Here is a 20,971-nt window from a genome sequence, read left to right on the forward strand (position 1 = left end):
GACTTTAAACCATCTCCCATGAACCACGGAAAGGGAAGTGTCGCAGGACAACTAGTACCAGTGGAGTATAACCGACTGCCAGTGTCGGAGACTGTGTCAATAGATGAACCCGCCGGTGGATACATGGAGATGTTAGAATATCGAAACTCGGCTAGAGGGTATGTGATGGCTCTCGAAGACGAAATGGCCATGGAAGGTTATCTGGAGACAATGTTGCGAGGCACTACCCTCAAGCAGAAGGCATATGGAACTTAAGCGTCATCCGAGATGCAGGCGGAAACGATCGAACAGTTAGTGAGCCTTCCATGGAAAGCAGTGGTGTTGAAGTACTTCGAAGAGGAAATGAGGACTGCGCTGAGAATACAGGCTCTCATGGCAGTACCCTACGTAAGAACCGAATTACAACAGAGGTTCGCCTGGTGCATGATGGGATTAACTCGCGGGGAATATGACTCAGAAGAAAGGAGAAAGGTCAAAAGAAGAAAAAGTATTCCTGATGATGAACCTGAGGGATCTGATAATCCAGGAAGGAATGACAGTAGCGTGCGCGAAGCGGAGAGATGCTCTCTGTTTCATTCGATTCCTGATAGAGCAGATTTCAGTACCAGAATTGAACACCTGTGTCAAGATGTTGAGGGAGGGCGATGAACAAGCAAAAGGCTTAATCTTGCTAGCACTGCTGGAGATGCATCAAAGCAAGCCGATGAGGGTGAATATGAAAGAACCTGAGGAGTTAGAGCCCATGAGAAAGATAGACGAAATCAGGAGATTTTCAAACAAAGAGCTGAGACTCACTAAAGAATCTATGGGGACACTACCGAAATCCAGTGAGTACTGTGGGCCGATCAAGAAGAAGTCGTACAGCTACGTGTCCGGAATCATTGGGATAGCGTACAACCCTTTTCTGAGTGAAGACATACGCGATTGCTTCTTCGATTACGAGCAGGCAGTGTTGCTAAGATTCTGGACGTCGAGGATTGTAACGATTAAGAGCGCTAATAATCCACAGACCAAATTGGGACTGGTCATGGAAGAAGAGGTGACTGCACGTTCCGTGCCAAAGTCCGACAAAAGAGTGGAGTTTGGGTTGGGATTCTCAGATGAACTACTGAGAACGACCTCGATGGTAGTGTGGGAACTGATGAGACCATCATGGTGTCCTAGTCCCAATGCTGACTCGATATTACGGGCGACACAAGACTTGCGGAGGGAGCTGAATGCAGATTGTAACCTGCGTGACCATAACATCATATATAATGTGATTATAACAGCCTCTAGGAACAACGGGGAAGACAAAGTGGAGTTGCTTGGCTGGGGACCAGAGAACTGGGTCAAACCTGGTAGCTGTCTGGCGTAAGTCTGTGGACTGGAAGGTCACGTTTGTGGAGGTCTGGATTGTGTGAAAACCCTGGAGAGACAACACAAGCAATTGAAGATATTGTTTGGGAATGTCGTGATGAAAGCGAGAACGGAAACGGAACTGATCGCAGATTGCCATGGAGGAACCGAGGTGAATCTAGTGACTGCACTAGGATTCTACAGCATGTTTGGTTCTTTAGAGTCACTATTGAATCTCGAACAGAGACATGAGATGGTCACAGCCATCAGTGTAGAAGTGTTCCCAGGAGTTCTGCAAACTGAGCAAAAGTACATAGGGAAATGGAGGGAAGCGAACGAGACGGAATGAACATCAGACATAGTGGGTCATATTTTAGACCATCAGAAGCACGATATTTGGTGGGATCGACATTGGCTCCAATGTGCAAGAGTAGATACGCGGTGCATTTCGTAGCTGTGGATGTAAAGAGTACGAGAACGATCGTGGATCAAGCCTTCTCAGTGCCAAAGTGTGTGCGATTAACGAGAATGGCCGCAAAATCTTACGAGTTGCTAGGTAAAATGTTCTCAGCAGTTCCAGAGAGAGGAGTTGGAATCGATACTGGGAAGGAGGTTCATGGGAAGGTGAGCGAGAACTTCAGTGACTTTGAAAGACAGAAACCGAGAGAGGATCAACCGTTACAGATTACAATACAGTAGACGAGAAAAATGAAGTCCACCGAGTGATGATGGAAGTGGAACCATTACTGGAAGCTTCGGAAAACGTAATTGGAGGAGCATCATGTTGACACATGACGAGTTTCCCTGCCACTGCTTGCTGCAGACCTGGTGGTATCCCGAGCGTAGTTATCTGGTGTTGGTCTGGGACTCTGGATAGCTGCTCTCCATGGGTTTACCAGACTCAAAACGGCCCATAACGATAGTGATAGTGGGAGTTATGATGGCGATACGATGGCTGGCGGCTCATGTGAGAGAAAACAATAGACAGTAGGCACCGACGAGAGAACAGTTGCAGAATTTGGATTGTCTAAAAGATTTAGATCTTTTTGAGACATTGTGCAAGATTCTAAACATTCCGATGGAAGTGAAAAAGATATGGGTAAGAAGACGATTGATGCCATGGTTCAGAGCTTACATGACTGCATGGTTGTACGAATATGCCAAAAAGCATATGTCGAAGCACGGCAGGGTGTACAGTGGATATCAGCTGGACATTGGAGCAGGAGCTTTCAAGCGAGCTTTCGTGACTGATCGGAATGCAGTGACCACCGCTGTAAAAAAAGTATTCAGGACGAGTGAACGTAGTGGAAAGGAGAAGGAAGAGATGTTGAAGGAAGATTTGGAAAGAAACGTGACGTTGTGTCTCCACAACAGCTTCTGCCGAAACAGAGAATCTAACGTTGATACCCTTACCTTGTTGCAAACAGAGGACTGCTTCCAACAGCGTCAGAATAGCTAACGATGTGTTGCAAGACACAGAAACTGAAAGTGCAGAGTCAGTGTCACAGGAGGAAGAGATGGAACATTGACAAACGGTCGAAAGAACAAGAGGCAAAAAGAAAGAAAAATAGAAGAACTTAGAAGTTTTAGAACTTCTAAACGACGAAAAAAGAAGAAAACGGAGGAGTGACGAAGAAGAAGAAATAAAAACTCAAAATTGTTTTATTTGAGAAACCAAGCATGAATTGAAAAACTCAAGTGAAAAACCAAGCAACCAAGTTGTAATTGAAAACTGAAACATTTAGTTGAGCTTTCAACATTAAAAAACTTGTTGCATTTATAAATTTGCATTTTGATTTTAGTTGGTGGCTTTAGAGACACTTACTTACAATTTATTTAGAAAGGCTTGAGTAGAGAGTATATTTAAATATTCTTGCCTGCATGACTGTTTTTAATCAACTAGGAGAACTGATCACTTTGTGGTGATATGAAAGGCTTGGGTAATCTCTCGAAGAGGGAGATTGTCTCATTGTTCTTTCTAACCACAGAGTTTCTTAGTTTTAATATTCAGGACAATAACAAGCAAGATTTCCGAAGGGACAAAAGCATAGTAGGATAAATTTAGCTTGTTGGTTGGCAGGACTGTCCTGCAAACCAACATCTTTTAAAAATCTAGGAGAAAAGTTTTAATCAGGGAATTGACATTGAAAGTCAGAAAAGATGTTTTTATCTTAGGTCATATCCTCAATGTGCAGATTAGTGAAAGAATTTGAAGGCTATAGTGATGTAGTATGATGCCATTTATTTTCTGCAGTGAGTCGATTTGACGCGGATAAGAGTAATTTCGTGCATTTTGTAAATTCTGTTCGATGACACTGTACCAATTTTATGAACATTGCGAGATTCAATGAGGACTTTGACCGGACTGTCCGGGGAGTATGTGACATTCGACCAGAATGCTCCAAAATGCAGACGCAGCAATTTCGAGTTTTTAGCAGAGAACCTTCCGAATTGACGGTTTTAAGAGATTAACGACGTTATTGGGACGATTAGTCAAACGGTGAAGGCTAGAATATTCTGGTGTTTGAAATTTTTAAATTTACGAAGTATGACGTCATATTTCTAAGAAAGGTCAGAAATGACCATTTTGGCAGAAAACCGAAATAAAACACAACAACATTAGTTGCGATAGCGATAAAGACGAGAATTGTGATTGGAAAACAACAACAAATTATAAAAGTAGCAGAGACCGTTCCGAGTTGCAACTATTGTGTCAGCCTTCCGGGAGGAAGATAAAGGTTTTATTACCCCGGATTCGAGAATCCGGAGGGGTCTCGGGACTGGAACTTTTATCATCTTATACAAAATTTTAGCTTCCCTATTATGTCCTGAATTGAATTTAATTAACATCTGAATTCATTTTGCTAGGATGAGAAGCTAGGAGTTGGGGGAAAGGGTTGATCCATCATCGATGGAGATGATGATTTTTATCTACTGAACAAAAACAATAACAATTCAATAAATAGTAGTAGCCCTGTTTTTAGGAGTGACCTCGTGGTCTGGGGATACTAAGACCCAGCCATGAGCTCACTATTTCTGCATGTAATCTAGTTAATTTGAGTGTTTTGACTGAAGCCAAAAGCGATAACGTTTTTGTCGACCCGATGTTAGAAAGACCACCGAAAGTACTGGCTTGGTAGAGACGGTGAAAAGCATGCAGAGCTCTGTTTAGACGTTGGCCAGTCGTCTTAGAACCTAGCTTTATTTTCCGTCGATATGTATCTTCCGGGCGAATGTTACATCTTCTAATTAAATTGACTTCTCATTTCAGTTGTCGCGATAAACTTGAGCTTGACATGGGCGATTCGAATTTTTCAAAAAATACAGTTTCCCCGAAAATCAAGGTCAAACTTCTGAATATGACAGACTGGCACATAAATTTTCTGGTTTAAGGTCGGTCTGGTAAAAAGTCAGCCCACATTGTTGTGGTCATATCCAACCTGTGCACGGACCCTGGTATGGCGGAAGGGCCCCCTTTAAATGACCTTAAGTTGTTCACAAAGGTTTGAAAAAAGCTTCTTCAACTCGGTGTTTTGTTGCTACCCTGGAATGAGAACCGTCTCTAAATCTTTTACTACTACTACGAAATCATTTCAGGCTGAATGGAGCCTCTTGAGACCTTAAATTGCCGTTGAACGTTAAACTGATGTTTAGAATGGCACGAGTTTATGCAAGACGGCTAATCCCTTATTTATTAGTTATCATCTTGTTTATTCTTTTGTCGTGGTTTTTCTCTTTTCAACTTGAAGAAGATGCTGCTCAAAAAAGGCAAATTTCTTATCTCAGGAATCGGGTCGCGGAATTAAAATCAAAAGTGCGCGAATACGAGCAAGACGAGACTCCTCGAGAATCTAAACAAGGTGCCTATAGTTTTGCTGAAGCAGAATCAAGAAGATTCTATGATAAACCACAGCTTGGAGCAAATCATGGGATTGTGAGTATTGCTGGGAATGTATTTTATAATTGGTATGTTAGCTTAAAATTATATATTCATAGTTATATCAACTAGACTAAAATTGAAATCGTTAAATAGGCCTATTTAAAAAGGAAGCTGAATTTTGAGAATAGGCTGCTGAGAAACCTATATTTGGTTCTTCGAGTTGGCCGGTTTCCATTTAGTACAGACCGTAATTGGCGATGAATAACATAATTTGTAACTCTGAAAACTCGTGTCTTTAAAGCATCTTACCAAATGATAAAGAGCTTCTGGCTGCCAGAAATTCTATCTTTCAAGATGCGTGAGTGAACCAAATGTGCTGGACATTGTCTTATTGATTTCAGAGACATTTGAAATATATTATTCGACTGTCCAGTTTTTAAAATCTACTTATCATCTTTGGCCCATATCACTATGACTGTCGATAATGCCGTAGTTCTATTTTTTGTTGTTTTCATCAGACCACGCAGAAATAAAAACTACACTAATTTGAAAAAACTTTTTTTTTGTATTTTGTAAGACTTTGGTCGGAAGATTCTGGGCTACTATCATAGTAACCGGGTGTCCTTGTTATACTTCTGATTAGCAAACTTTATCAAATCAGGATAAAGCCACTTGGCTCATAAAATCAGTTGAATCATTTGATAGCTAGTTAATAACTTTTCTATTTTATATAATTATTTTATTTATTAATCAAAGACTGAAAGCAATGCAGTTTTCAGAAATCAGCCACCATCCAAAAACCTCTTATTCACTGATTAAACTGCCACTGATAAATATACATAATTAAAAGCTCTCAGGTGCAAGCTGGTGGTGCGTCAGTAAACACTGGATGTCATTTCAAGGACCTTTCGTGTAGTGTTATGAGTTACGCGGCCTCTGTCAGGAAACCTTCAGTAAGTGATCTAGGAGCTGAAATGAACTACACACCCGACAAAACAGCATTTGGAACTATAATTGGCTGCGCTGAAACCTATTAAAAACCTATCAAGGAGCACAATGAACTCTTTGCGAATTATTTTTACTGGCTGTCGTCAACCCCACAACCGCAAATCAAGAAACGCGCAAATAAAAGTGGTGTTCACAACTTTTATCTTGGATTGCATTTGAATGCTGTTAATTAACCAAATTAATATATTGTTAATCAATTTTCTCTGATAAAACTATTAATAGTATAAATCTAGGCTATACGCAAAGATGTTCCTTGAGAAATCCATACTCTAAAACGGTTTGGAGGAAATAATATACCAGGGTTGGGAAGTTATTTAACAATGTTATTTAACATTCAATTTAACTTACACTGTTATTTATGTTTTCTAACAGTGATGTTAGCTATTTTTTTAAGAAATGTGGGTATTTCTTGAAAACACACTCCGCATATAACTGTTTTTCAGATTAAATATCTTCCGCTGGGGGGGGGGGGTGATCTGAATTTTTAGTGGGAAGTGCTGAATTCTTTCAAGTCGGCGTTTTTGGTTTATTTTCGGAAATCCTCAACTTGATGTTTTCACTTATGGGAAACTCTGAGCCCAACTTGGCGTCGAGAAAGCTGTAAAAGTGGCATTTCTCTTCAAGAAACAAGAAACTTAAGGCTTCTTAATGTTTTCACTTATGGGAAACTCTGAGCCCAACTTGGCGTCGAGAACGCTGTAAAAGTGGCATTTCTCTTCAAGAAACAAGAAACTTAAGGCTTCTTAATGTTTTCACTTATGGGAAACTCTGAGCCCAACTTGGCGTCGAGAAAGCTGTAAAAGTGGCATTTCTCTTCAAGAAACAAGAAACTTAAGGCTTCTTAATGTTTTCACTTATGGGAAACTCTGAGCCCAATTTGGCGTCGAGAAAGCTGTAAAAGTGGCATTTCTCTTCAAGAAACAAGAAACTTAAGGCTTCTTAATGTTTTGAATTATTTAACAATTTAACATAAAAAAACATATTTTTTTCTCAATAGTTAACTGTTAGTTGTTATTTTAATAATAAAATACAATTTACCAACTCAGTATTATACAGTTGATTCCGAATTAAGTTATTTCGCTCTAACAATGAACGTCAACTATTTGTTGATGTCTAACTCTCCTTGAATTAATTTCTACTAATTATTAGGACCGGTGCAACTTCGCTTCGAAGCATCTGAAAAGCAGTGCTGAGCTGCAAACAGTTGAGCTATACGGAAACATATCATTTAAAAACGAAAACGGAGGAGTGTGGAAACAAGGCTTTGACATCAAGTACACTGATAGTTCTGACTTCACGCCTTCAAGGCCATTGGAAGTTTTCGTTGTGCCTCATTCTCACAATGACCCTGGATGGATCAAGACCTACGAGCAGTACTTCGCAGACCAGACGAAGAATATCTTGAACAATATTGTGGAAAAGTTAGAAGTGGATGTCAAGTAAGTATAGTTGGAAAGATTTGGCACTTTTATTGGTTTATTTTGAAAGCTAAATGATTGTTCATTAACTTAAGCCAGCTAAAACTTACGAAATTCTTCCAAGATTTGTTGATTCGTGCAAGTAGAAAAAGGGTTTAAAGAGAGACCAAAAAATTCAAATGAACTAATTTTTCTAATAGAAATTAGGTGAACCCTTAATTCAATATTTCTTAAAAGATCCATTTTTTAAAAACTGCTAATGTGATTCAATTGCATTATGTTTTCAACTTGTTTATGATTTAGGCGGAAGTTCATCTGGGCCGAGATTTCCTACTTCTCGATGTGGTGGAAGCAAGCGTCCCAATCACTCAGAGACAGAATGCTGAAACTGATCAAAAATGGCCAAGTAGAGCTAGTAACTGGAGGATGGGTGATGGAAGACGAAGCTAACACCCACGTCTATGCTATGGTAGACCAAATGATAGAAGGGAATAATTGGATCATGGATCACTTGGGAATCAAAAGCAGCACTGCCTGGTCAATAGACCCCTTTGGACAAAGCCCTACTGTGGCTTACCTTAGAAAACGAATGGGTTTTACTGACATGCTGATACAGAGAACTCATTATGAAGTGAAGAAGGTGTTGTCGCAACAGAAGAAGTTGGAGTTTATGTGGAAACAGAACTGGGAAAGTGAAGATGGAAAAAATGATATATTTTGTCACATGATGCCATTTTACTCATACGATATTCCGCATACGTGTGGGCCGGACCCCAAGATTTGCTGCCAATTTGACTTTGCTCGGCTCCCTCCCACAAAGTACAGTTGTCCGTGGAAGGTCGCTCCCACGGTAGGTTGCTTGTATTGGATGCTCATAATTAGTATAAACTTCTAAAAGTTCCCATTTCTATGAAATTGGACGATGTCTGTCTGAGATGCCTGAACTCGGTTTGATTAGCATTTCTAAGAAAAAGTGCATTCAGTTATAGTTAATCAACTGAATTGAGTTCTAAATTGAAATCAAATTCTCTTCCCTTGGAAAGGATAAACACGTCACTTGTTTGTTTGCGGGGCGGGGGGGGGCAATGTGTGTAAAGAGGGAGGAGAGGAAGAAATAGGGAAAAATAATGATGGGGCTAAGTGTGGGGTAACGGGGGAAACAATTTTTTCGGCTAACTGGTTATTCGGCTCCATGACACGCCTTCTTCCAGGCTTATTTCTACTTTTTCTTAACTCAATTTATAGAGATGCTTTTTTTGTCGTGTTCTCGCTAATGTTTGTGAAGCACAGATTATGTTTTCAGTTAATCACAGATGGAACAGTAGCGAAGCGTGCTGAAGTTCTAGTGGACCAGTACAAGAAGAAAGCTTCACTATTTCGCAGCAATGTTCTTCTCATTCCTCTGGGCGACGACTTCCGGTAAGCTGAAAAAGAAAAGCATCCAATTGGGTGTGAAAATGTAAACTTCCCATCTTTTTTGATCAGTTGTGCCTCAAAATTGTTCAAGGAGTGTTGCCAGTGTATCATGAGTGAGCGGAACTTAATGGCTTTTCAAAATTACTTATTATACGTTTTTAACTTCCTTTTTCCCAAAACGTGTCTTCTTGCTCATCGAAATATCATTGTTTATTTGGAGGATTCTCCAATTTGTTCGTTTTTAATAGGTATGACAACCCAGGGGAGTTTGACAAACAGTTCACAAACTATGAAAAGCTGTTCTTGTATATCAACTCCAACAAGGGGCTAAATGTGAACATCAGATGGGGAGTGTTGTCTGACTATTTCAAGAAGGTCCATGAAAGAATGGAAAATTCTCAGTTTCCAAAATTGAGGTTGGTGTTACTGCGGTTTTACAATCGTTTCATGCAAGGATTTTTTATATCAGATGAATCGGATTATCTTATTAATTAGCAGTCTATCTCCAAAGTTCTGCGAGTTTCAGAACAATGAGAAAACACATTCCGATTTAGAGCATAAAATCATTTTTTAAAATCCTGGCATAACTAGCTTGAACAAATGTAAAGGAATATACTTCTTGTAAGGAAGCAAGCATCATAAGTAATCTCTTCGGGGTACAAAAAACAAACGAAAGTTTGATTTTAGCGGGGACTTCTATACTTATGCAGATAGAGACTCACATTACTGGTCAGGTTATTACACCTCGAGGCCTTTCTACAAAAAGCTAGATCGAGTTCTAGAGTCAAGACTACGATCAGCTGAAGTTCTGTTCTCATTGGCTAATTTTCTACCGAGCCCACACAATGCAGCGATTGATCTTTGGAAGGCTAGTGACTCTGGACTTCTGGGAAAACTAACGGCCGCCAGAAGAAATTTAGGACTGTTCCAGCATCACGACGGAATTACCGGAACAGCCAAGGTGGCTTATTTGGTCTTGTTGCAATGTAAAAGGTCAAAATACTTAATAAAAGTACTTAAATTGTACAAATAGAGCAAGAAAGCATTTAGAAAGTTATGGGTTAGCAGCAGTTATGACTTCGCATTTAAGTTTCTCAGAGATATTTTGAAGATTGTTTTAGGATCCTGTAGTAATAGATTATGGACGTAAGTTACTGCAAGCGATTCAAAATGCAGATGAAGTCATAGCAGCGAGTGCTGAATACCTTCTTCTATCCTCAGAACCTCCTTCTACCTCTAAACCCTCTAGCTTCAATGCTCTTATCTTGGACGAAGCCCGCAAAAGTCACGATTCTCTGCCGGAAGGATTCGTGATTCCTGTGCGCTCTCTGGCAACTGGCGCTCTTTACCCTCTCGTGTTCTATAACTCACTCGGGTTTCAAAGACAGCAAGTTGTGTCAGTTCTCGTGGACAGTCCTAATGTCAAGGTTTGTTGTTCAAATGTCCTATTCCAACATACAAGCTCAGGATAGATTGTAAATTGCTTAAATCTAATTTTTTCCAATATGAGAGAAATGTTAAGATTGAGATTCAGAGCCAATTTGTTTACCATGAAAATAATTTGTTCAACCACTCCTTGTAATTTTAGATCTTGTGCCACACTGGATCCATAATTGAATCACAAATAACTCCCAAGTGGTCTTCCATTGAGCCGACTTCTCCTATAGCCTTTCAATCAAATGTATACGAGCTCTGGTTCCGCATCAACATACACCCCCTATCTCTGTCGCGCTACTTCCTGCTTCCCTTGCACACTTCTGACGTCACAGGTGCTGCCACTAGGTCGACACTGTTCACACTGAGAACAGAGAAGAACGTGGACATGAACTTCGAAGCACATGGATTTACCATCCAGCCAGTCGATCCAAAGGAGTTTCAGGTGAGTGGAAGTTATTTTGAAACCTCAGGAGTCATCAAACGTTCTCTTTTGTTTTCTTCTGGTATTTACTGTATTGAAGTGAACAGCTTGATATATATATATATTTTTTTCTAGTTTTGGTAACTACGCTCGCAAGCTCGTCGCTAGCAAACGTAATTATCGCAAGTCTCTTGCGATAAGTAGACTTGCTTGCGAAGGGCTTCCCAGTGTAGTTTTATAGGTTCAGTCAGCTTTTCTAATTTTTCTAAGGAAAACTGTTGTCGATTATACCTAATTTACTATTACCATCGAATAAGCCAAAGTTTTAGTCTTTCGTTCAAATCCTCCCATCCATCAAATTTTATCGTGGTCGGAATTGTATATGCTGTTTGCGCAGCAACTGGTTAACCTTTGTGAAGAGTCAATGGACGTAGTTCAGGCTCTGCTCTGGTATGGGTCGCGATGAGTTTTTTCAGGAAATGTCTGGTTACTTTTCGCGGTTTGACTTTAAGCTTATATCCATTGTTAAAAGGAAAGCAAACTCCACTATCGAACAGCAAAAGTCACGAAAACGTGATCGACTTTTAGTTTCCTAAATGGAACTTGATTATTGAATTTCCCATCGAAATAAAAAATTAACCTATTGCTTCAGTTGTCTCAAATCGGGTTATTTTATCCAAAAGTGTCAAGCATAAATGTTCCAGAAATTTAAAAAGCTTTAAGGGCATCTATTTTTTTTCCTTGAATATCGAAAATTGAGATTTTTCAAAATATGAGTCCTTAATTTTTACTTGTCTATGTTTTCAGTAGAAATTATGCGAAACCAGTTAAGAAGCAGTTAGAGCTTTCGTGGATTTGGCCTAATATACGAACATTTTTTGGGCGAATAACTTGTTCTAGAAAATCACTTGAAAGCTTGATTTGTAATAAATTCCTATTTCTTGGCATCTCAGGCACGATTGGTCTTGACGTAAAGACTACGCCTCGGACGGAAAAGAACCAGGGTTCAAATCCAGTCAGGACCTGTTTTTTATTTTCAAACAGAAAATGTTCCGTTTCAATAAAACTGTCGTTTGTCTGATTGTTTTGTCTTTTTGCTTGCCGCGTCTCGCAATTTTATTGTGCCGTAAAATGTTTTTGTCTTAGCTGCAAGAGTTTTTGGTTTTCTCCTGTGTTTTATAAGTGTAATAAGTTTGACGTAGTGTTATTCATTTTTTGCTCAGAAGCTTCATACGGCCTAAATGATTTCGGGTTATGTTCTATCGGCTTAGTGACTCAATTTTGCGTATATAAATTTCAATTCGTGTGATCTATTTTTTGCCTGACGCGATAGTGATACGAACTTCTGTTCAAAATTGTGGTGTTTTTAGCTGTCAAACTACCAGTACATTCTGCATTTTGGAGACAACGGACTGCTAACCGGAATAACAGACCGAAACACTCTTGAAAGGAGTAAGGTCATGCTCAACTTCGTCACCTATGGTACATCCAGTGCCAAAGACAAGAGTGGGGCTTACCTGTTCCTCCCCGACGGACCAGCCAAGTCAGTTCCCAGTCTGAGTCCAACTGTGGTGGTAGAGAAGGGACCTGTGATGAGTCGAGTGACTGTGCAGCTGCAGAATGTCATACACACCGTCAGGTTGTTCAATTCTCCAGGTGAGAAATACTATTATCGGTATGATTTGGCAAACTATGATCATGGATCTGTAGCGTAGAGGTAGGCAGACCAGCAACAAAGAGGTTCGAACCTGGGCATTGTTGGATGTTTTTAATTAACTTTTTCGGAATGCTACCGCTTTATAAATTGAGACATGTTAGTTGGTAAATTTCTTTTTTTTTCAAACTGACTGGTACTGCTAATGCGTCATTATTGGCTTACGTCTTTTAGCAATTATGCAGACTCATGCGTGCGCGACAATTGGCGTGCGTCACTTAGGAAATTTTGTAGAATCAAAGTTTTACTCATTCAGTGTTTCCCAGTAGCATTATCGGTCATAGTTACACTCTGAGTTGAAATTGTAATATGATGTAATTGTGATTGAAATTCTAATTGTGTAGGCGAAGTGCAACTTCGCCTCCGTGTTGAAATTCTAATTGCGACATGCAAAATATAGATAAGAGCATTAGTCATTCTATTTTTTGTTTTTGATGGCGTATATACTGACAAACTGTTGGCATTGTATGAAGCTGAGAGAAATATCGCTTGTGATATATGCAGTTTAGGTCGATCAATTTGATTATCCCAGCTATCCGAAAAGACTATTAAGCATTTTTGGGAAACTATCGTTTTTATGCACTTTTACCAGCGTTTTTTTCGGCGAGCCCTCAACTCCCCCTCTCAAAATTAGTTATATTGGGGCCGAAGGCGTTTTTCGGTTTTTTAAGGATGGTCAGCCAATAATGGATGTCGTAAAGTTATACCAAAGGGGGGGACCCTTTGGAAAAGTTTGGCAATCAGACTTGAGGGGGCCTCGGCACGCTGCTGTATATATGCCAGAATTCTGGCCTGGTGAAAATTATGGGGCGAAACTTGTCCTTACAACTTGCCCGACTGTGGTATTTCAAGTAGCGTGCCACTTGGGTCGAAGCTGTCCGCAGAAAATTTTGAGGGTTAATCAGCGAGACAAATTGTAGCTGAAAATTAAAAATGTAGCATCTACCTCCTAAAATTTAGCTGCTAAATGTTCTCAAGGTTGCCCTTGTTCGTCGAATTTTCTATATTTTGATCCTATGCTACTATTTTTGACAGCCTTTTCTCGCTGACCAATCCTGAAATATTGTCTAATAGCCCTAATAGATTCTTATTTGAGAAGAGAGCGCGCACCAAAAAAACGCAATACTGTCAGAACAAAGCTTTCCAGAAAGTGCATCAAAGAAACAGCAATTTTTTCCAAAACATCATCTGAGGCGTATAAGATTTTGGCCAATCGTGTCATGCTGGTGTTTTAAAATGGTTAAAAACATTCACCTTTGAAAGTCCCTTTCAGTCAAAAAGTTCTGACACAAGCCACTGGACAGCCTGAACTTGTAGTGTTCTTTTCTCTTGCATGAAGAGTGGTTTTACTTACTTAACGGTTTATTGAGTTCAAACTGGCGTCCGATACGTCATGGTAAGTTTAACCAACTTTGGTTCTCTGTACTTTACTTTCGTTCGTGAATTATTAGAGTAGTTTTTCCCTAAGGTATTAGACTTAAAATGAATCTATTTTAGCGAACTTTGGTGAAGATTTATATTATTTATTCTCAAAACTGCAAAACTTGTAGATTTTGTTCTCCGTTGAACTTTGGTGGCTGTTGTAATTATTCATCTCCCAGAGCAGCAGTTTTGATAAATCTGACAGGGTATTCCTTCTTGTTTCAATTTATGGTCTATGGCCAAACATAGTCCCCAAGGTCCCATTTGTGTTCAAATAGTATTCCCGTTAAGTTTTTGGCTATTTTAATTTGGCTGTTTCTCCCGGATAGATGTCTTTATTGATATTACACGGCTTCCGCACACCGGAATCATTTTCACCTAGCTTTTACTTGCGGTTTTTATTCAGGTGATATCCAAATCAATACCAAAAGAGCATTTCCAATTTCTCATATTAGTTATTTCTTATTGAAAAATATCACCTCTAGTAAGTACTTTGTTGCCATGGAAACCGAAACACGCATACGCTCCTTCTCTACTGCATCAAAAAAAGGATCATCAGTTTTGGGGCAGTTTAAAGTTGCAGCATTTCGGCTAAGAGATGCGACCATCTCCCAAACCGGACGAGGACGTTGGTTCCTTCAAGTTGCCTGGTTGATCATTTACATCGCACTTATAACTTGTCTGTTGTTTCAATTCGCCAAGTTGATTAAAATGTACTTCGATTATCCAACTGATATTGACATTGAAATTATCTCGAAGCCCCAGCTGGAGTTCCCGGCTGTGACGGTATGTAACGAGAACCCACTGAGGAAGTCGCTAGTTGGGAGGATCGTTGAGTACGAAGACCTGCTGCTGCTTGACCGATTCGTCATGAGTTCGGTTCAGTCGTTTGCAGAAAACGCCTTCAATCGAGGTCAGTTGTCATCGTGTGAAGAAAATGACCACAGGTGCAATCGAAGCGGAACCTGCATACCTTTCAGATGGGTCTGCAATGGAATCAGTAACTGTGAAGATAGCAGTGATGAAGATCCATTCTTCTATAACTGCACGGAGATAGAACAAAGAAGATTAAATAACATAACTGACGAACAGGGCATTTGTGCATGGCCTTATATTCAGTGTCCGGGTGAAGCATACTGTGCGCTACCATGTGATGTTCAAAACGAATGTCACTGGAGTGAACCAGACGGAAACGTCTTCGATACAGTAGATCCAATCAACTGTTTGATAGACAAATGTGAAACAATCTATCATGCCAAAGAGAGTCCTAGAGTGTTTTCGTCCAAGAATTACCCGGGAAATTATGAAGCGGACATGGATTGCACGTGGACAATTAAAGCGCCAAGGGGATCTGAGCTTATCTTGACTATTCTGGATTTACAAGTGGAAGGAGTAATGGGTATGTGTAAGGATTATATTGAAATTTTCGACGGTAGTGACATGAAAACAGCACGGCATTTAAGAGTGGGCTGGTTTAAGCATATTTGTGGAGACGGCCTCCCTTCTATTGTGGATTTTTTCCCAAGAAGTCAAGTTGTCGTGATACGGTTTCGTAGTGACTCATTACTGAATGAACGCGGATTCCAAATGAGTTATGTGGCAAGTCCTAGGTTTCCCTCTCCTGGAGATATGAAGATTCTAGATATCAATGAAACATTGGAATTGCGTAATGAAACATTGGAATTGCGTAATGAAACATTGCAATTGTATAATGAAACATTGCAATTGCGTAATGAAACATTGGAATTGCGTAATGAAACATTGGAATTGCGTAATGAAACAGTGGAATTACGTAAAGAAACATGGGAGTTGGGCAATGAATCAGTAAGAGCTAAGCGGTCGGAACAAAGCTTTGATTACGTGAACGGTGACTATTATGAAATGGAACCCCCAGAACCAAACGTGCCGCTGTTAACAACTGAAGAACCATGGCCCGATTTTGATTATAATGATTGGGACTTCAATTATAACTACAACTACTACGTGAGTCTCGAAGCTTACGAGACTTTCGTTAAGCAGTTTGACCCACATGTTCAGTTTTACACTGTCAAACCACACGATTTTTACAGCCTCCTCAAAGCCTCAGAACTGTCCGATTTTTCTGACTTCAGACTCGCAGTTCTTTTTTCGAAAGATTTAGTTTTGTATAACGGGCACCAAAAACAGGATTTCATAGTTCAATGCACTTATGATGGTAGAAAATGTGACGCGAACTTCTTCAAAACCTTTCAGGAACCTTTCTATGGTAACTGCTTCAGCTTTAACTCTATAAGGGACCAAAATACTTCGAACCCTTGGTTCATTCGATCAAGTAGCAAGACTGGCCAGGAGTTCGGACTAAAGTTGACACTTTTCCTCGATACCGATGAGTATATGGGGTTGCTTGCACCAACGGCCGCAGTGCGAGCAGTCATTCACGACGCTAGAACGCGACCTTTAGTGAGATCGCAAAGTTTCGCAGTCGGAGCCGGAGAAGCAACTTATATCTCACTGCGGATGAATGTAATTGAAAGACAGGGTGGCAAATACAGCAATTGTGCAGATAAATGGCCCAACTTTCTGAAACTGAATTCTGAATTTGCGAAGAAATGGCCGCAGTATGACGAGGATACCTGTTTGTACTTTTGTGTTATAAACACTATGGCTACAAGGTGTAATTGCACAGACAGTTACGAACATGGATTCAGCGAAGATGAGCACATTAACCTCGTGTCTGAATGGCACTGTGATTTAAGGTATGAATCGGACAGTCGATGTCGAAGAAGTGTCTACGACGACTTCAGAGATAATCTTCTCAAGTGTGATTGTCCTCATGAATGTGAAACCATTGATTTCGCTCAACGACAGTCCTCGGGGCCCTGGCCCACTAAAGCATACGCTCCCTACTTTGCATCCAGAATGCTGGAATCTAAATCAAAGAGAGTGATTAAATACATGAAGAAAATGCTGGCTGAAAATGTAGTCGACGAAGAAACACTTCAGCGTCATTTTAGAAACAATTTTGCAAGGCTTGAGGTTTTCTACGAAGCTCTTAATTTTCAGAAAATTTCAGAGTCCAGCTCGTATGACGTCACAGCTTTGTTGAGTGATTTTGGAGGAAATTTGGGACTCTGGCTCGGATGGAGTGTGCTAATACTGTTCGAGATTCTTCAGTTTTTGTACGAGTGCTTAGAAATAATTATCAAAGCAGCGATTTCGTGCCGATAATATAATTTTTGAAACAGGAAAAAAACTTTTGTATTGCATGAGATTGTTTGAAAGATTGTTTTTAATGGCCAATAATCTTTCAAATTTCATCGATCATGAATTCGAATTTTACTTTGTTACGATATTTTGTTATTTCAATTCTAGGAGACGCTGAGGAAGCTATGATGTAGTTCAAGCTCAAAAGCTTTTTTGCTCTATTTTATGTTGTTGAAATAACATTTATGTAAACGACGCTGTAAACAAAAAAAAATAACACGGCTGTGAAGTCATAAAAACACCATTGATTGATTTTTTGGTTTTTTTGGCTTAAGAAGAAATTTTTTAAGTTATTTTTTAAGAGTAATGAACGTAGTGAAGACTTTAACGAAGATCTGTTTTTTTTAGAAAAACTCTTAAAATGCTCTAATAACTACAGATTTGCATTCATACATATTAATGCACTTAGGTATATATGCGTTTTTTAGGCTCAATAGAAATTCATCTGCTGAAATTGACGTAAATAGCACTTTCCAAATACCTATTGATTCACTTTTCTCAAGTTGGGTTAATGTTATCAAAAAAATGCCAGTCATAAATTGTTTGAGAAATTCAACGAGCTTAGAGGGCATCTATTTTTTTCTTTGAAATTCGAAAGTTGAGATTTTTCAATTAGGTCTGTTTTTTTTCTGTTTACTTTCGTTCTTAAGTTCTTAGGAACTAACTAATTAATCCGAATTCGTTTGAAAAACGACTAAAAAAGTTAAATGTTGAAATATTTAATTGGATCCAGTTTTCTCAAATTGGATTAACTTAAACAAAAAAGTGACCATCATAAATTGTTGTACAAACTCAAAGAAATTCAAAAATTGAAGGTTTTGAAAAAAAAACTTTTTGTTTCAACTTCATTGCGTTCGTTACTCTTTTTCAACTGTGAGTTGTCTATGTTTTGTATGTATCCTTGCGTTCCTTACTCTTTTCCAACTGTCAGTTGGCTGTTTTTTTTTTTCAATTTTTTTTTCAAAAAACTCAGATTAAGAAAACAAAGATAACGTGAAACTGTTAACCTTTTTGTTGAGTGCTCTCAGAGTACAACATGGGTTGCAGTTCTGCACTCCAGATGTAGCCGGTCATGGTTTGGAGAGTGTGGAGTTTTGGTTATTACAATGTTTTTTCAAAAAATTGGCTAAGAAAAAAATATATTTAGATGTGAAAAAGTTTAGATGTAAAAAAGTTACCGAGTTTGAATTTCTTCACTCTGTTGTGGGGGGGGGGGGGGGGTGTTCTCAGGGTATACCAGAGAGTTGCCATTCTATCCATCAAATATGGTTGCTCAAATCCTTTTGGTTTTCGCGATAAGGCGTTTTTGTTCAATAAACTCAGATTTAAGAAAACTAACAAAGGTGCAAGCTCTCCACCCTATGGTGGGGTGCTTTCAAGGTACACTATGGGCTTGATTTTTAAAATTGTTTTTTCACTTTTTTTAAATTTAGATGCCAATCTGGTCTATAAATATCACTGCTCAACTCCATCAGGTTTTCGTGATGTCGCGTTTTATAGGTTCTATCATTTTTTTGACACTTACAGATCTTGAAACTCTCAACCCTATGGCGGAGTACTCTCAGGGTACTTTATGCAGTTGCATTTCTCCCACATGACCAAATCGTTTTGGTTTTCCTAGTTTTTTTATTTAAAAAAAAACATTTTAGTTTTAAAAAACGGAACTTGAAACTCTTTTAGGGTACACGCAGGGATTGAATATTTGGCCTCCCAATATGACTGATCAGAACTTTTTAAGAGCAAAGATGGCGAATTTTTGCTTTTTGAAAGTTACACTCACAGTTGAAAAATGTTGTTGAGTAATGAACGCAATGAAGTTGAAACGAAAATGTTATTTTTTTTCGAAAACCTTCAATTTTTGAATTTCGAAGAGAAAAATAAATGGCCTAAAGCTCCTAAAGTTTGTACAACAATTTATGATGGCCACTTTTTGGTTAAAGTTAATCCAATTTGAAAAAACTGGATTCATAGGGCAAAACTTCTATTTCACTGCGATATCTGATAATTAATTTCCATTTTCGAATCTAGAAGTCGATCACGTTTGTTCGATAGTAGAATTTGTCTTCCTTTTAACATTAGAAATGTACTAGACTTATAAAGATATCACCAGTCAAACCGCGAAAAATTCAAATTGAGAGTGAACAAATTTTGAGACTCTTTCCTGAAAAAAAAACAAAAATAATCAGCAAGACCTACATAAGAATAATAACTAGGTTCATTACTCTTATTCTTATATAGGTCTTGCTGATTTTTTTGTGGTTTTTTTTCAGGAAAAAGTCTCAAACTTTGTTCACGCTCAATTTTGATTTTTCGCGGTTTGACTGGTGATATCTTTATAAGTCTAGTACATTTCTAATGTTAAAAAAAGACAAACTCTACTATCGAACAAACGTGATCGACTTCTAGATTCGAAAATGGAAATTAATTATCAGGTATCCCAGTGAAATAGAAGTTTTGCCCTATGGATCCAGTTTTTTCAAATTGGATTAACTTTAACCAAAAAGTGGCCATCATAAATTGTTGTGCAAACTTGTGATAATTTTTTAAATTCCAGTACATTTCTATTTTTAAAAGGAAGACAAACTCAACTATCGATTAGCAAAATTGAAAAAAATCACGAAAAGCGTGATCGACTTCTAATTTCGAAAATTCAAATTAATTATCAGATTTCTCAGCGAAATAAAAGTTGAACCGATTGATCCAGTTTTCTCAAATTGGGTTAGTTTTAACAAAAAGTGTCCATTGAAAGTTTTTCTACAAATTCAAAGAGCTTAAAGGCCATCTATTGTTTTTCGAAATTCAAAAGCTGAAAATTTAAGAGTAATAAACGTAATGAGGTCTCTTATATAGTTCTTGCTGATTTTTCTGTTCGTTTTTTTTTTCAGGAAATAGTCTTAAAGTTTGTTCACGCTCAATTTTGTTTTTCGCGGTTTGACTTGTGATTTCTTTTTAGGTTCAGTTCCATCCACAATCGATCAGCAAGACTTGTGATTTCTTTTTAGGTTCAGTTCCATCCACAATCGATCAGCAAAAATGTAAAGGTCACGAATTTTTGTCGTTTTTTACGCTCGCGATTGCTTACGCCATAAATTTTTCCCAGGTAAGCAATCTTTAACGGAGTTAGTGAATCATTGTCTGAAATCTCTAATTTGGTCAATCATCAGACATGAGCACGTCTGCATTTTAAATACCCGTTCTATTCGTTTTTTTGGGTTGTAAATTTACCATTTCACTTCGTATGATTTCCTTTATTCGTTTGTTTTGCGTGCAATTTCTGTTCATTCGGCCTAGAAATTTGCGTTTTATATCTATCGACTTGTTTTGCATATCTAATTTTTTGAAGTTGTGTCACATTTTTTAGAGTAATGATATAGGTCTTGCTGATTTTTTTTTAGGAAAAAGTCTTAAAATATTGATGCACTTACGTATAATGCACTTTTTGAGTTCAATTGGAATTCATCTGCTGAAAGTGACGTAAATATCGCTCTCCAAATACGAACGTGGAAATGGCGCAAAAAACGTGAACGATTTCTAGTTTCGAAAGTGAAATTTATTTTTAAGATGTCCCAGCGGAATATAAACTTTACCTTTTGATCCAGGTTTCTCATGTTGGGCTCATATTATCAAAAAAGCGTCAATCATAAATTGTTCTAAAAATTCAAAGAGCTGAAAGG

At 38.6% G+C, this 20,971-nt stretch overlaps 2 protein-coding genes across 2 annotated transcripts in view; both read left to right on the plus strand.

The window, feature by feature from the left end:
- Nucleotides 1–20,971, plus strand: part of LOC134842285 (alpha-mannosidase 2-like) — a 402,951-nt gene that overhangs the window by 377,473 nt on the left and 4,507 nt on the right. Inside the window, exons 2-10 of the mRNA XM_063858556.1 lie at nt 4,934–5,272; nt 7,376–7,665; nt 7,948–8,494; nt 8,948–9,063; nt 9,309–9,476; nt 9,748–10,021; nt 10,182–10,487; nt 10,649–10,939; nt 12,289–12,574. Of these exons, the coding sequence (XP_063714626.1) occupies nt 4,985–5,272; nt 7,376–7,665; nt 7,948–8,494; nt 8,948–9,063; nt 9,309–9,476; nt 9,748–10,021; nt 10,182–10,487; nt 10,649–10,939; nt 12,289–12,574 (2,566 nt within the window). The 5' untranslated portion in view covers nt 4,934–4,984. The remainder of the gene's footprint in view (nt 1–4,933; nt 5,273–7,375; nt 7,666–7,947; nt 8,495–8,947; nt 9,064–9,308; nt 9,477–9,747; nt 10,022–10,181; nt 10,488–10,648; nt 10,940–12,288; nt 12,575–20,971) is intronic.
- Nucleotides 14,023–17,309, plus strand: LOC134842287 (uncharacterized). The gene has a single exon (XM_063858559.1). The coding sequence runs from the start codon at nt 14,556–14,558 to the stop codon at nt 17,259–17,261; it is 2,706 nt and encodes a 901-aa protein (XP_063714629.1). The 5' UTR covers nt 14,023–14,555; the 3' UTR covers nt 17,262–17,309.

The sequence above is a fragment of the Symsagittifera roscoffensis genome, chromosome 3 (assembly GCF_963678635.1).
Source record: "Symsagittifera roscoffensis chromosome 3, txSymRosc1.1, whole genome shotgun sequence".
In the NCBI taxonomy this organism is placed as follows: Eukaryota; Metazoa; Xenacoelomorpha; order Acoela; family Convolutidae; genus Symsagittifera; species Symsagittifera roscoffensis.